The 14,745-nt window shown below is 37.2% G+C and overlaps 3 protein-coding genes across 3 annotated transcripts; 2 read left to right on the plus strand and 1 right to left on the minus strand.

The window, feature by feature from the left end:
- On the plus strand, nucleotides 138-14,432 carry LOC107642595 (vinorine synthase). The gene is made up of 3 exons (XM_016345992.2): nucleotides 138-771; nucleotides 1,052-1,687; nucleotides 14,297-14,432. The coding sequence occupies exons 1-2, from the start codon at nucleotides 202-204 to the stop codon at nucleotides 1,667-1,669; spliced, it is 1,188 nt and encodes a 395-aa protein (XP_016201478.1). The 5' UTR covers nucleotides 138-201; the 3' UTR covers nucleotides 1,670-1,687; nucleotides 14,297-14,432.
- Nucleotides 2,259-5,112, plus strand: LOC110271889. Its single transcript, XM_021123531.1, has 5 exons — nucleotides 2,259-2,285; nucleotides 4,017-4,103; nucleotides 4,189-4,456; nucleotides 4,558-4,910; nucleotides 4,993-5,112. The coding sequence occupies exons 2-5, from the start codon at nucleotides 4,092-4,094 to the stop codon at nucleotides 5,110-5,112; spliced, it is 753 nt and encodes a 250-aa protein (XP_020979190.1). The 5' UTR covers nucleotides 2,259-2,285; nucleotides 4,017-4,091.
- On the minus strand, nucleotides 10,170-13,743 carry LOC107640004 (protein FAR1-RELATED SEQUENCE 5-like). The gene is made up of 5 exons (XM_016343552.1): nucleotides 13,712-13,743; nucleotides 12,429-12,531; nucleotides 11,593-12,329; nucleotides 10,386-11,409; nucleotides 10,170-10,289 (listed from the first exon to the last, which is right to left on the minus strand). Exons 1-5 carry the CDS (start codon nucleotides 13,741-13,743, stop codon nucleotides 10,170-10,172), a joined length of 2,016 nt encoding a protein of 671 aa, XP_016199038.1.

Here is a 14,745-nt window from a genome sequence, read left to right on the forward strand (position 1 = left end):
TGTAAAATTAATAATTAATAACTGTTAAAAATTAAATTTATTAAATTATTTAATAATTTTCAATTATTAACTTCAGTTGACTCTTATAATTTTTTAGTAACTAAAAACTAAAGGTACAAAATGTGGCGCAATAAATAACGTCATTCCTCTTTGTTGCAACCCCCACCTTCTTCCCAAAATCTCACCCATAATGTATACAAGATGAACAATTGTCCTTATAAATACATACCCTACGTAGCAATGAACTCAATGCGAACCATCTATTACGATACAAACAAAGGTTGCAACTTCCAAGGGAAAAGGAAAATGGATCTGCATGACAATAGTGCCATCCTAATAAAGCAGCCGCAGGTGGTAGCTGTGATGAGCGTGCCACCTCTCAAGGTGACTGAGCCACGGCTAGCTCTCCAAGTCCTCGCGGATGATGCGAGGACCATTGGAGGGTGCTACCAAGTAGTACTATACTACAATCAATGCAACGAGGAGGACAACGGTTGGAATTTGGCTGGTTGGTTTGTTGAATCACTTGCCAAGGCTCTCTTGGACCACCCTCTACTCGCTGGCAGGCTTCAAAGAAGAAGCGATCATCACAATACTTGGCTGGAAATTGTGTCTAATGATTCCGGCATTCGCCTCTTGGAAGCCCGCTGCCCGATGAGCTTGGCGCGCTTTCTTGAGCAGAACCAAGAGGAGAACCGTGAAACTCAGCTTGTCTTTTGGAAGGAAATTGATCACCAGAATCCTGAGTTCTCACCCTTGGTTTACGTTCAGGCAAGTTAGATAATTTGATATATTTGACTCAATTATTATCCAAACGAAGACAATTTCATGTGTGTAGCTGCTGCTTTTTCTGATTTAAGACAACATATGAGTAGAGATATATAGGCAAAAAATTGTTTTTTTAAGTACAGTATGAATATTGGGATTGAATCAACTTTATCATTTAACAAAGAAGAATGAAACACATCATGGAAATCAAGGTGGTTGAACATGATGAAATTTTGAGTGGAATTGTTTCTTTGTTCTTTGTTTTGTTTTTGATGTTTTTTAGGTGACTAATTTTGAATGTGGAGGGTACTCAATTGGCATTAGCTGCAGCCTCCTATTGGCAGAAGTTTTGGTAGTTGACAACTTCCTTAAGAAATGGGCAAAGATACACGATGAGATGTTATCCGAAAATGGAGAAATCAAAAGGCCCATATTTTACCAACCTTGTCAGAAGAATGTTGATGAGGCTCTTGCTAGTGATGTAAATGTAATTAGCCGCTCCCTAAGCAAAAATGGAATAGAAAGCATGGTGTTCAAGATCACTTCAAATGAGGCAAGTTTCAACAAAGAAAGGTTGAGGGAACTAGCCATGTTTTGTGTCGAAGAAGCAGAACAAAAACTCAACATAAAAATGGGTTCAAAATTTTCTTTTGTGGTGAAAGAATCATCTAAAGTCACAAGGGTAGAAAGCTGCTCAAAATCAAATAGGGGGCATAGTAGTATTCAAATGACACCGACAACATGGAACGAATTTGGATTGTACGAGGTAGCGTTTTGCAAAGGGAATACAGCTGTCCATGTTTCTTGTTGGGTTGCTTCGGTTCCTGATGGACATGTTTTGGCAGTGCCATACCCGAAGGAGAATGTATCTGCTCTGATTATAGTCTCACCTCCACGTTGAAGCAGAGTGCTTAATTAGATTATGGATCCCGCTAGGGAAACAATGAGATATGTATACAATAGTTACAATGGGCTCTTTATTAGGCCCAAATTAAAATTAAACCAGAAAATTAATCCTAATCTTATTATGGTTGTTTACTTTAACACACTACCATATTTTTACTATTTACAATTTATCCCCAAATCTCCAAATCCCTTTTGTTTCGCTAATTGTTTTCCCAAAATCCCAATCCCTTTTGTTTCGCTGATTGTTTTTCCAAATCCCCATTCGCCGTTTCTCCTCCCAATATTCAAACCCTCCTAATTCCTTGCAGAGACCCGTGAGCCCTGAGCCCTGCCACCTGCAAGCAAGGAAGGTCACAGGCGAGCACAAGCGACCTGTTCCTTTCCCAACCAGCACGGCGCCGTCGCTGAACAACCGGCATTCGCTGCAACCCAGCTGCCGGGCGAGAAGCCGTCGACCAGAACAACGGCGTGGGAGATCTCACCGCCGAACTAAACATCTCCCGAGTATTCCGCCACCGGACACTGTGGTCTCTGAGCAAAGAAGCAACCGACCTTCAAGAAATACCCGATTGCTACTGAACGGGTCACCGGAAGAATCCTAACCATCCAAGGTAAGTGAGTGAGGTTGTTCAGTTTCTGATTAGTAATTGCGGTTGCATGTTTGATTAGTGATAGATTTTGTTGATGAAATACGTGATTATCCATGGTGGAATAGCAGTAGGAGCCATTTTTGTAGTTAGTTTATGTTGTTGAAGTTCTTCATGATTTTATTTTAGCGCGGGAAAGGTTGGAAAAGTTTGGGATCGTGTTTATATACGAGTTAATTTTGAAAATTTTTTGTCTTTTTCCGTGTGGACCATGTGCATGTAACGTGACGTATAATGGCTGACCATCGTTGAATATTGGTTGATATTTGTAGGATGGTTACTTTAATAGGATTTTGAATGGTTAGTTTTGCAAATTTTTTTCCATCTTTTGATCAGGATTAAAGTTATTTTTATATATGAATGAGTAGAGATTACTGTAATTGTTTATTCTAATTTTATCAACTTTGACAACAATACCAATAAATGCTAATTTAAAATTTCAAAATGTGAAATTGTACTGGGGAGTGGCTTTGATAAAAGTAGTATTAGTATTGAGAAAATGCAATAAGAATAAAGCACGTATAATCAAAAATTAAAGGATAGAAATTGTGAGACGGTCTAATTGCATTTTGGATAAAAAATATTTGTGATGAATAATACAAGTTGTTTCTACTTATTAGATGGTAGTGGTCTTCATATATTAGATAGTTTTGTTTTAATTGATTTAATTGGGAGTGTTTTTCTAATTTTTAATTTTGTGTTCGCTTGTAGATTAGTGAGTGCTATTGTCTTTCAGATTGATTGATTATTATTGTTACAAAGAGCAGTTTTGTAATTGTTATGTTTTAGCTTCTACTCCAGGTTTCTCAGAATTGGATGCCAATTTGTTAGTTGTAACCCACTTTGATTATTGTGCCCTCTTTGTTCTTTATCTCACTGAACTCTATCATTTTCTCTCTAGCTTCTAAATCAATAAAATGGTGTGCCATATACTAGTCTTGTATCTAGAGAATCCAGCAACAGAGAATCATTCATTAGTGTTTTGGAGATTTTGCTTTTCTTTTATTAAGGTTTTGTGAATTGTGAGTGCTTTGTGATGTGGATAGTTGTGGTTAAATGGGGTTTGATCAAGCACTGCCTAACTGAAATAATGTGATGGGAGTTTCTTGTGGATTTTGTATATATATATATATATATATATGGGATCATTATTTGATCATGTGATTGACTCTTGAGAATTGTGTGGTGTATATGTGTAGTATATACTTGCTCCTTCATATTACCTAATCTTATTCCTATGATCATTTTGTATGCTGTTGATCTTATTTATTTATTTATTTGTTTATTTATTTTTTCATATTCATTGGTCCTGGTTATTGGATTAAATTAATGTGGCTGACCTTGTTACTTACTTTGGATGAACACTCAGTGTGTGATCTTACATGGCGACTTTGGTATAATTTTTTTCACAGTGTGAATTCAGCACGACATAGCACTGCTAGATGCTGGCATATTAAATTACATTGCTTGCATTATAAACAGAATTGTTTTCTTTTCTGCAATACGAAAAATTATATATGTATTTCTTATATAGTATTAACCATTTTTTTTATTATTAACTGCCCATGGAATTGATTTTGAGACCATCTTGGATTGTTGCTCGAATTGAGGGTAGAATGAGAGTCGAGTGTTAGAAGTGAGGGGATTTTGTTTTAATACTTTTCCTGTAAGTAATTAGTGATCGCAATAATGCAGCAAGTTGAAAACAGCAACTACAGTTGACCAAGAAAAAGACAAACCTATCTCTAAACCGGCCGAAGACAAAACCAGATGGGTAAAAAGGTATCCCGTTGATTACTAGATTAAATGAACATATATGGTTCTTTATTACCACCTTCTGCTGATCCATATTTGTTTTGCTCAACAGAAACTAGTGGAGACGCGTTGCTCACCTTGCTACATTAACAACTTATTTACCCACTTGGAACGACATAATGAGCAAGGTAAGTTAGCTGAGATTGAGGCCATTGGATTTGATTTTCTGCGTCGGGTACCACAATGGCATGTGAAGCAGAGCATCATGCTCCAATTAGCAAGGGCCTATGAGGTGGAGACAGATACTCTCAGGGTAGACGCCGGTGACATTCACATTACTGCAGAACTTATCGGCAATGTATTCGGCATACCTTCTAGAGGTTAGTGTAAATTATGTAAGGTGTAAAGCTTTTGCTGTGTGGTAAAGCTTATTCCATTGTTGACATGCAGTGATACTGGTAAAATATTTTGTTTCGCGCAGGAGAGCCAATTCCCGAGCTGCAGAAAAAAGATGAATCACATTTGGCAATTAAGAGACAATTTCAGAAGAAAACCACAACCCAACTGCAGGACTTCCTATTTGCTTGTCCAATGGAGACCGAGCAACAGAGGATGACATTTAGAAGGTACTTCATCATGGTTGTTTTGAAGATGTTTCTGAACCCTACAAGCCAACAGACTATTTTTCCGTGGCACCTCCCTCCAATATTGGATGTCTCGAACCCTAGAAGGTTTCATTGGCCATATCACATATTACATTGGCTGCGAGAAGCAATAAGGAAATTCCAAGACGAGAACCGGGAAACATGCGGGGGATGCATGTTTGTGTTGTTGGTAATGGCAATAAATTATTTAAATTTAAAACATATCTACGGCTTTAGGTTTATTTCCTAACATGTAAGATATTTCTTTATAGGTTTTGTACTTTCACCTATTAAAGCATGGTCCATTGCATGCATGTAGAGTACCCGAGCCTTGGATTGTTGAATGGACCACGAATGAACTTGATATGAAGGCCGACTATGTTATCTCATAGGTTCAAATTCTAATAATGTATTTTTAATAATCTTGTTGATCAATAATGCAAATGGCTGTTCACCTTGATTTTTTTCATGTCTATATTGCACAATGTTGAACACACAGGGCTGCATAATCAACAATGCAAGGAACCGGAGAAAAAAGAACAAGCACTGTTCGAGTGAATCAGTTAACGAGAGAGGACGGTGTAAAAGGACACGGACGGACACTGACCAATCACCGTCTATCCAAGAGAAGACTTCACCTCATCCAAGCTACAAAAAGGCGAAAAAGGTGATTTGCTTTTCTTTTGATAGCTCGTGAGCTCATTTAATTGGTTCTTTACCTGTGTGGTAGGATGCTTGATCCTAATCATAGAATCTACTATTACAAAATCCTAAATTAACTTCCTTATGTGGCTGCATAGCCTGTTTTGATACATGGTGGTTATAAATGAACGTTTGGCAGAGCTGAATTCAATGCCCGTGAATGATAATTACATGCTCTTATGTTGAAAGCTTGTTTGAATACAGTTGCTGTGTCTTATTTTTAATAAGCATTAAATTGAGTTGATTTTGTTAATTTAGAATACCCAAATTAGGTTATAATCTGAACTTGATAGATAACTTATGATTTCTTTATTTGGATGGTTTCTTATGTTTGAAACAGTTGCTTTACGGGGATGCCTATTTGGTTGACTGTAGTTGAGGATGTTCACTGTAGTAGGGTTGTTGATGTTCACTATAATATTGCTTGAGATGGTTCAATGACCGTGTATGATATTTACATGTTTATATGCTGAAAGCTTGTTTGAATATAGTTGTGTCTTAATTTTATTAAGGTTTTATTTTAGTTGAGTTTGTTACTTAAACAGGAGGATTTAGGATGCTCAAATTAGGTTCTAACCTGAATTGGATAGATAAATTATGATTAATTTATTTGGATGGCTTTTTATGTATGAAAGAATTGCTTGATGGTGCTGCCTAGTTGATTAATTACCTTGCTGAAGGATGTTCACTATAGTTAGGTTTTGGATGTAAAATATAGTGTGGCAATAGATGGTTAGTTTTTATGAACGATTATGAGGTTGTTATGTTTTCCAAACGCCTGAAAGTTCACATTAGATTTTTTCCATGTATTTGTTGTCCCATGTTGAACACAGGATTACCTAGTCAACAATTCAATGAAAAGACACAAGAAGCAGCCTTCGAGTAAGGCAGTTAACAATAAAGGAGGGTGCAGAAGGCCATGCAAGGACACTGACCAATTTCCGTCTACCGAAGGCAAGACTACATCTCAGCCAAGATACAAGGAGACGGATAAGGTGGTCTGCTTTCTGTATCATAGCTTGTGATAATTTGAATTGGATCTTTACTTTGTTATATTTTTGGGTTTACACCTTAGTATGATTTGGTTGTTCACTTTAGTAGGGTTTTCCTTGTTTGTTATTTTAAATGATGATATGCATGATTTTACATCACAGCAATCCAAGACTGGTACGAGGAGAAAGGTGATTGCCAGTAGGAGCCGATCTAGACGAATCACCAGAAAAGAAATTCCGAAAGAAAGTGTCTCAGGAAGCACTGTTGCGCCATTGGTAGTCTCGGAATCTGATGATGATGACCATGTCCCGCTTGCTAGAAGGATACGGTTATTCCAACAGCACCCTCCGCCACATGAATCAAGACAAGAAGATCCAGTGTTCAACGGCACTCATGAAAGTCATCAAGCTGGAAAAACTGATCTCAAAGATGGATCTCCACACACACCGCTAGCAGCACCTGTACAGCTCAGTGACTATGATTTTGACCGGTTAGTGGGTTATTAATTACATTGCTGCATGTTTTCTTCTTTTTTTTTTTTCACACCCATGTCATGTGATTAGCCGTCGAGCTAGGCATGACTTGTTCTCTTAGCTAATTTCTTGTTCCATTGGTTTGCAGCGAATTTGACATCTCTATCGTTCAGTGTCCTGAATTTGAGAACGTTCTCAATAATGTTGAACAGGGACACCAAACCAAAGCCATAATCATGCAACCTATGCAAACGGTGTTCCCAAAAAGATCACCCTATCATACACCGAGTCCAGGTAGACCGAGCTTTTAACTGGGTTTAACTCAGCTTGAAAAGACTCCAACCCCATCCCCAATACATTCAATTCATCTAAGACTAAGAGAAATAAAATTGGGGGAGACTAAGGAGGAACAAATCAGAACTTGGATAGTTAACCCGTCATTGGATAAAAATCAAGATTTAGCTTCCTATGAAGGGCGGGGCTATATGGTACTACAAAGGAAGGATTTCTGGACCTTGAAACCCCGCAGTTGGGTAAACAGCTGTGTAAGTATATGAACTTAAGCATGGGTTTTAATTCTCTATACTTATATCGGTGTTTGAATTACACTTGCTGAATACTCTGTGTAGGTAATTCAATGGATGTGTTATTCTTTCAACGACACTCAATCATCTAGGTTCAAGCGAGAGTTCTATTGCGTGTGTCCAGGCATATTGGTAATTACATTCTTATTACAATGTGGAGAAAGCTTTTTCTTGGGATTCTTACTATGTGTGGGTTTGCAGGAGTCAGTGATAAAAAATGCTAGTCTGGAAGCATTTATGGACGGTGTGGACCCAATTTATGATGGTCTTAGTCCAAGCTTTGGTGATGATACTAGGTTCTTTGACAAAGTAGAAGCTGCAAAGAGAAAATGGGTGAGTTGCTGTTTTATATTTAAATACCTGTTGGAAATAGCTTGTCACATGATTTGAGAATGTTAAGGTTCTTGAATTGTCGAATGAGATCAATAGTTTTTGTGTTCTTCTTCTTTTTTTTTCTCACATGGATAATTTCTTCATATGTATTGCTTGCTGCAGTGGTTAATTCCTTATTGTTGGAGGGGCCATTGGTGGGTATATGCATTTCATGTGGTTGCGAAGCGTTTACTTATTCTCGACAGTTTGCATTATGGTCCAGAAGATGATAAACGAATAAAGCTCGATGCATATGTGGTAAGATACCATAATTCTTTTAATCAATATACATCCGCACAGTTCAAGTGGAAATAATTTTGCTCGCGTATGTTCGTTGCATGATTTTCAGGGGAGACTATGTAAGGATATGGCAAGCATTTCTATTCCTGCATTTGTTCGGACTACGCATGGCCCAGCTCGTTCGTACGCGAGGGTTCCAAAACAACCGAACAAGTGAGATGAAATTATAACCCAAATTTGAGGCTTTGTTATATTTCATTTGAAATTGTGTCGAACCATGTAACTTGGTTTTTCTCAACTTAATTGCAATAGCATTTTATTGTCCTGTAGCTTTGACTGTGGCATGTGTGTCATTAAGTTGATGGAGAGCTGGACCGAAGAACGTCAACTTTGTGAATGGGATGAGGTTTGTAAATCTCATATTTGCGCAAGTGTCATAATTGATCTTGTAAAATTATTACTGTAACGGTTCAAAATACTAAACCAACTAATAAATCTACCTACAGGTAGGGGTGAAAACAGGTCAGGCCAGGCCAGGCTTTGCTCTTAACAGGCCTGGCCTGTCATACAGTTAATTGGCCTGAGCCTGGCCTGCAGCTTGTTATAGGCTCTTTATAAGGTACTAGGCCTGGCCTGTTATTCAGCCTGGCATGGCCTGAAGCCTGTTAAAAAGCCTGATATTTTTGTTATAATAAATAATTATTTATATATTTAATTATATTTTAACAGGTCCAGACAGGCCTGACAGGCCAATAAGACTAATTAGTGAGCCTGGGCCTGGCCTATTAATGTATTAAGGCTTTTAAAAGAGCCTAGACCTGTACCTATTTTATAACAGGTCAGGCCAGACCAGGCCAAACACAGGCTAGGCTGCAGGCCCCTGGCAGGCCGCCTGACCTTTTTCCACCCCTACCTACAGGATTCACTCCAATCAGACAGGATGGAGTTGATGCTAGATATTATTTGTGGCCCGCACAATACATTGGTCCACCAGCTCATTTCGTTATTGGAACAAAAGGTTATACCTGTTCGTCGCAATGAACCACGGAACAAGAAGAAGGACGTTCGTTCACCATACACTGCACCTAGTACACAGTCATTTATTGAACGTGCGGAGGGATTACCGAAGGGGGCAATGCGCAGAGGGAGGAAGAAGTTGCTTACTTAGTATTAGTTACAATGAATTGAACTACCAGATTATACTGAGTTTACTTACTGCTGACATGCTTAATGATTTGTTATTTTTCACATTAGAAAGACCTGATTCCATGACATTTTTTTTTCTACAGTACAATGATATGTTGGTTATGTTACCTAAAATTTATCCATGTCTTTTAGATTTTAGATTCCCAGATTTATCAAAGTTGTTTGGTAAAGCTGCCATATTTGTGCTTATCGAAACTGGTGACCACTAACCATCCGCCAATATAACTAATCTGAACATCCTATACCCTACTATGATGAACATCCAGTCTAACAAGGTCAAAATCAAAACATAACCTAGTGGTCACTAATGCTAACGGATAACTATCTTTGTTTATAGTAAAAATGAACATCTGAAAACCTATAGAAATGAACATCCACTTTAGTTCATTAAAAATACGTGAAAACAATGTCTATGAGGAACAGCTACGTACCAAAAAACTATATAGTCAAGCGTGTAGAAATCAAAACATAACCTAGTGGTCACTAATGCTAACGGATAACCATCTTTGTTTATAGTAAAAATGAACATCTGAAAACCTATAGAAATGAACATCCACTTTAGTTCATTAAAAATACGTGAAAAAAATGTCTATGAGGAACAGTTAAGTACCGAAAAACTATATAGTCAAGCGTGTAGAAATCAGAAATAACTTTATTAAACTATATACTAAGTTACAGAATAACCGTCAAATATACATGTTATGCATTAAGTCTACACGAAATAAAAATAGTAAAATGCTTCGTTTAAACAAATGGAAAAATGGTTCTTGCAATCAATAACATGTGGACCTTTGCAACAGCTGCCTTAGAACCTTGAAACTAACATGAATTCTATAAACACAGAAATGAGAAAATATACACTATCACAACCTCGTACAACTAATCCCACTTTTTGTTGAAGGAGCTTAACAAAGACATGAAACCACCGGCTTGTTCGGGAACATTCAAGCCAGAAACAACACATTGGTTTATATCTTGAAATGTGTGCGGACGAACCACCTGCCAAAAATTAAAAAGAAAAAGTCCAATGGTTATGTTCTAGGATAGTACTATACCAAATAAGCATACAAAGTTGGGATTAAGCCAAACATATACCGGGGGTGAATTCTTTTGTTTTCTTCGTCTTGAATTCTTTATGGACTTCTCAAGGGCATAGCCGAGCCTCTTACTCTTTGGCCTGCCCTTTGTGGTGACCTTCGATGGGCCTTGGATGTCATCAACACCGACATCGTTCGAACTCTGAGAGCCAATGTTGGTCTGAGTCTCTGCCACGCTCTCGGACCTCTTTTTGGCACGGTGCGTAGCCAACTTGGCCCTTGTTTCTTCCAAAGCAACATGCAGCAATGCTGTTTCTTCATCATCACCGAGGAACTCTTGAGCAACATTATAGAAGTGTGCACACAGTCCCCTGAATGCAACATGACTCTCATCTGACCGACTGACATCATGGCTACTTTTGACATACGTATGCTTGCGCTTTATCTTCTTGCTCCATCGAGGAAGAATATAACAGGAAGGTACTTTGTACACTTTATACGAATGGAAAACTTCAAGGCAGTGACAGCACAACACACCTGAACTCTCAAAAAGATTGCACTCACAACAAAGCTCCTGTGTGGAACGGTCAAAGTGAACATCGTATGGAACGCATAGAATAGTATCGTTGAGTAGTTTCTCCTCTTCCACCTTCACGCAGACCAATGGACCCTGTTCATCAACTGCAGAAACTCTGCAGTTAGCCTTCCTCACAAACTCAATTTGAACATCCCTAAAAATGCTCATGGTATACTCTTGCTGAAACTGTTTCTCTATAAGCGAGGTAGTTGCACAAGGGATAACCCCCCTCGAGTCTGCAGCATCATCCTCCAGTTCCCTCTGCTCCTTGACTCCAAGCACATTGTCATATTCATGAACAAATTGAACCAAGCTAGTTTTACTGTGTAAGTATCCACCGTAGAATGCGTGCATGCTCTCACTCCTTTGAGTATTCCGCATTGCTGCCCAAAATTCACCCTTGAAGTATATTGGGACCCACATGCATCGTTCATCATACAGATCTACAAGAAATAAATAATACCGAATTAAGCAAATAAAGCTTACCCCAAACATATTACTACACCTGAGAAATGAACATCCAAAATCACTGATATATTAAACATCCAAATGTTTACTATAATGATCATCCAGCTAATTGTCATCCAAAATTACTGATAAACTAAACATTCAGATGCCGACCAATTGCAATTGATCAAAAGGCGTATTATCAAGAAAAGGTAAAAACACCAACTTAACTACTACGTACCTATTTGTACTGTACGTGCTATCAACTGACACGACGTCTCCATAGTATTCATACGACGCCCTACACCTTGCATCAACCCATACTGCACTCTTAAATTTACACTCATCGTCCAACTTCACCGCGTAAAAGAAGTTCGGATTGATGTCCTTCATTCTCCTAAAGTAGCTCATCATCTCCCTGACATCCGCATTCACGTTGCTAGTTCGGAGCCTTGCTGTTATATAATTTCTTAAATCCTTCTCTGAGAATCCCAAGTTAGAGGGGCCACCAACTTCATTTGACAAAGCAAGGAATGTCTTGTTTGGTCGAATCCCAGCCTCATCATTATCCTCGATCACGCACTTCGTATGCATGGTCAACTGCCTATACTCATGGTAGTGCACTGCCTTTTTCGGTGAACAGGGGTGAAAGTGCGTCAAGTCAACCTTGAGCAAAACCCAGTCTTGCACGTCTTTATCAAACTTTACATATATCCTTGCCTTGCACCCAGCAGCTGAAATCGTATTCTTCCGCGTTGGTGCTTTAACACAAGACTCACGGATCCCATCACGATTACAGTGTATAGCTTGGTTAATGGGAGCCTTTGTGATCTTATCAAATGTTGTCATCCTTATCTTAGTTGCAAATCTAGCTTTCTTTGCATAGGTCACATAAAAGTCATGAGCCATTTGTAACTGAGCAAACTGCATTCCAACTCTTGGTATCTCATCTTCTTGTAAGCAACCATGATCTGGTAACTGTATTTTATATTAATTCGAACGAAAAATTAATTACCATTAGTTATCAAATCAAACATGAACATTATGAGTACACAAAAGTAAGCTAGAATCCAATACCTCATCACCAAGCTCCATCTCATCACTTCCAACTCTGTAACATCCGATAACTGCGCGGCCTAAAATTCCCAAAACAAACAAAGTAACCAAAAGGAGGAAGATCCTGATCAAAACTCATTTCCATACAATCTCTAAAACAATCACCAAAAACACATCAACAGCTACAAATCAAGCAAAGAGTTTTTTTTCCATTTCATGTATTATTTAATTAGTTTTCACCATTTATTTGTTTTTTTTTTTTCTCATTCAATGAAAATCTTGTGGAATTATTTGTTTCATTTTGGCTAATAGTTATGGGCCTTACTCACCCTTTAGTGGCTTCTTTTTTCACTCCGGCCACAAAATTCTTTTCCTATATATTTACATATACACACTCGTTTCTTTAGATGCAATAAGAACATAAGCACATCTTTGATTAACTATATAATCCCATAAGCATGAAAAATATTAAAATAAAAGGCAGGAAGCATATGAGCATATAACTTAAAAATATGTAGTGAGCATATAAATATACCATTACATGATTAAAGCACTAATATATGCATGAAAAATATTAAAATAAAAGGCAGGAAGCATATCAGCATGTAACTAAAAAAAATATGCAGTGAGCTAGCGTTTAAACATACCATTACATGATTAAAGCACTAATATAAGCATGAATAATATTAAAATAAAAGGCAGGAAGCATATCAGCATGTAACTAAAAAAAATATGCAGTGAGCTAGCTCTTAAACATACCATTACATGATTAAAGCACTAATATAAGCATGAATAATATTAAAATAAAAGGCAGGAAGCATATCAGCATGTAACTAAAAAAATATGCAGTGAGCTAGCTTCTAAACATACCATTACATGATTAAAGCACTAATATAAGCATAAAAAATATTAAAATAAAAGACAGGAAGCATATCAGCATGTAACTAAAAAAATATGTAGTGAGCTAGCTTTTAAACATACTATTACATGATTAAAACACTAAACTAAACATTCCATGGTTAGTATGGTGCAAATACAACTAGCATTCACTTCAATACACGTACGAAATTATGCTTCCTGGATGTAATCATATAAGCATGCAATGATTTCATCTAATCCTCAATGCATGTAATGATACCATTAAATATAAAACACCCATAAATTTATTTGCATCTCAACTGACTATTACAATTGCATGTTTCAATAACCATAGAATTAAAATACTCCTTTACATTGTGACTAAACCTAAAAACTAAACGCACGATAAACATCCATGGCAGAATTTGAGGATCCAAATTGCTCACCTTGCTCGGCTCGTGAGCATGGCCTGCGACATCGCCGGCTAAGTTTTCTTGTTCGTATGATAAATTTTCTGAATCGTCAGAGGCTACACACTCTAGAGGTTCCACTATATCGACCTCCATTAATGAATTTCGGCTAGGTGACGAGCATAAAGGAGGATCCTCGCTTGAAACAAGCTTTTCTAGCGATTCTGCTATTCTGAAGTATTCAAAACCGGCTGCGCTGTGTGCGGAGGAGAGTGCGGCACTGGTTGGTTAGTCGTTGTTGGCGGTGCAATGTTCGATCGGAGCTGAAGGCTGAAGCCAATCAACAGGACGCAGACATGGGGAATTGACTGCTGGGGAAGGTGGAAATCAGCGCATGGGGCAGCGGTGTACTCCAGGAGGAGATGCCGTCAGGGAGATTCTATTTTTAACCTAAATATTTGATTTGAATCTATAATTAAGATTAATTCTAAATAGTTTTAAATTTCAAATTATTAATAATATAAAATTAATTAATAACCCATTATTTATTTTTAATTTCAATTACACCTCCATTATATATATTGTATAATAAGTGTATTGTTTCCTCATACTTTCCCTTAGATTATAGGATGTTATTTATTTGTTTCTTTTATTATAGTTTCAAGCACTGGCTTTGCTTAGTCCATTCATACCTTGCAACACTAATTACTCGCTGAGAATTCCTGAGATTTATAGTAATTTATGAAATCATATTTTATTATTAGTAGTTAATATATTGAAAATGTTTAAATGTTTTTTTTCCTTGTTTTCTTCTTTTAGATATACCAATTATATAATTCTTTTGAGCAAATGCAAATGTGCTATAGAAAAATAGAAAATGCAATACAAACTGAATATTAAAGACAAGTTATTCTTTTGTATACTAACATTCAATTATGTATTACTATACATAGTTATTATAGTCAATTTTGTCATATAAGCATCTAAATAATTGAATTAAAAGGTTGACATTGGAAATAGTTTTAAAAATTTTTGAATTTATTTTAATCCATATTTTTTTTATTTTAATA

This window comes from Arachis ipaensis, chromosome B05 (genome assembly GCF_000816755.2).
Source record: "Arachis ipaensis cultivar K30076 chromosome B05, Araip1.1, whole genome shotgun sequence".
In the NCBI taxonomy this organism is placed as follows: Eukaryota; Viridiplantae; Streptophyta; class Magnoliopsida; order Fabales; family Fabaceae; genus Arachis; species Arachis ipaensis.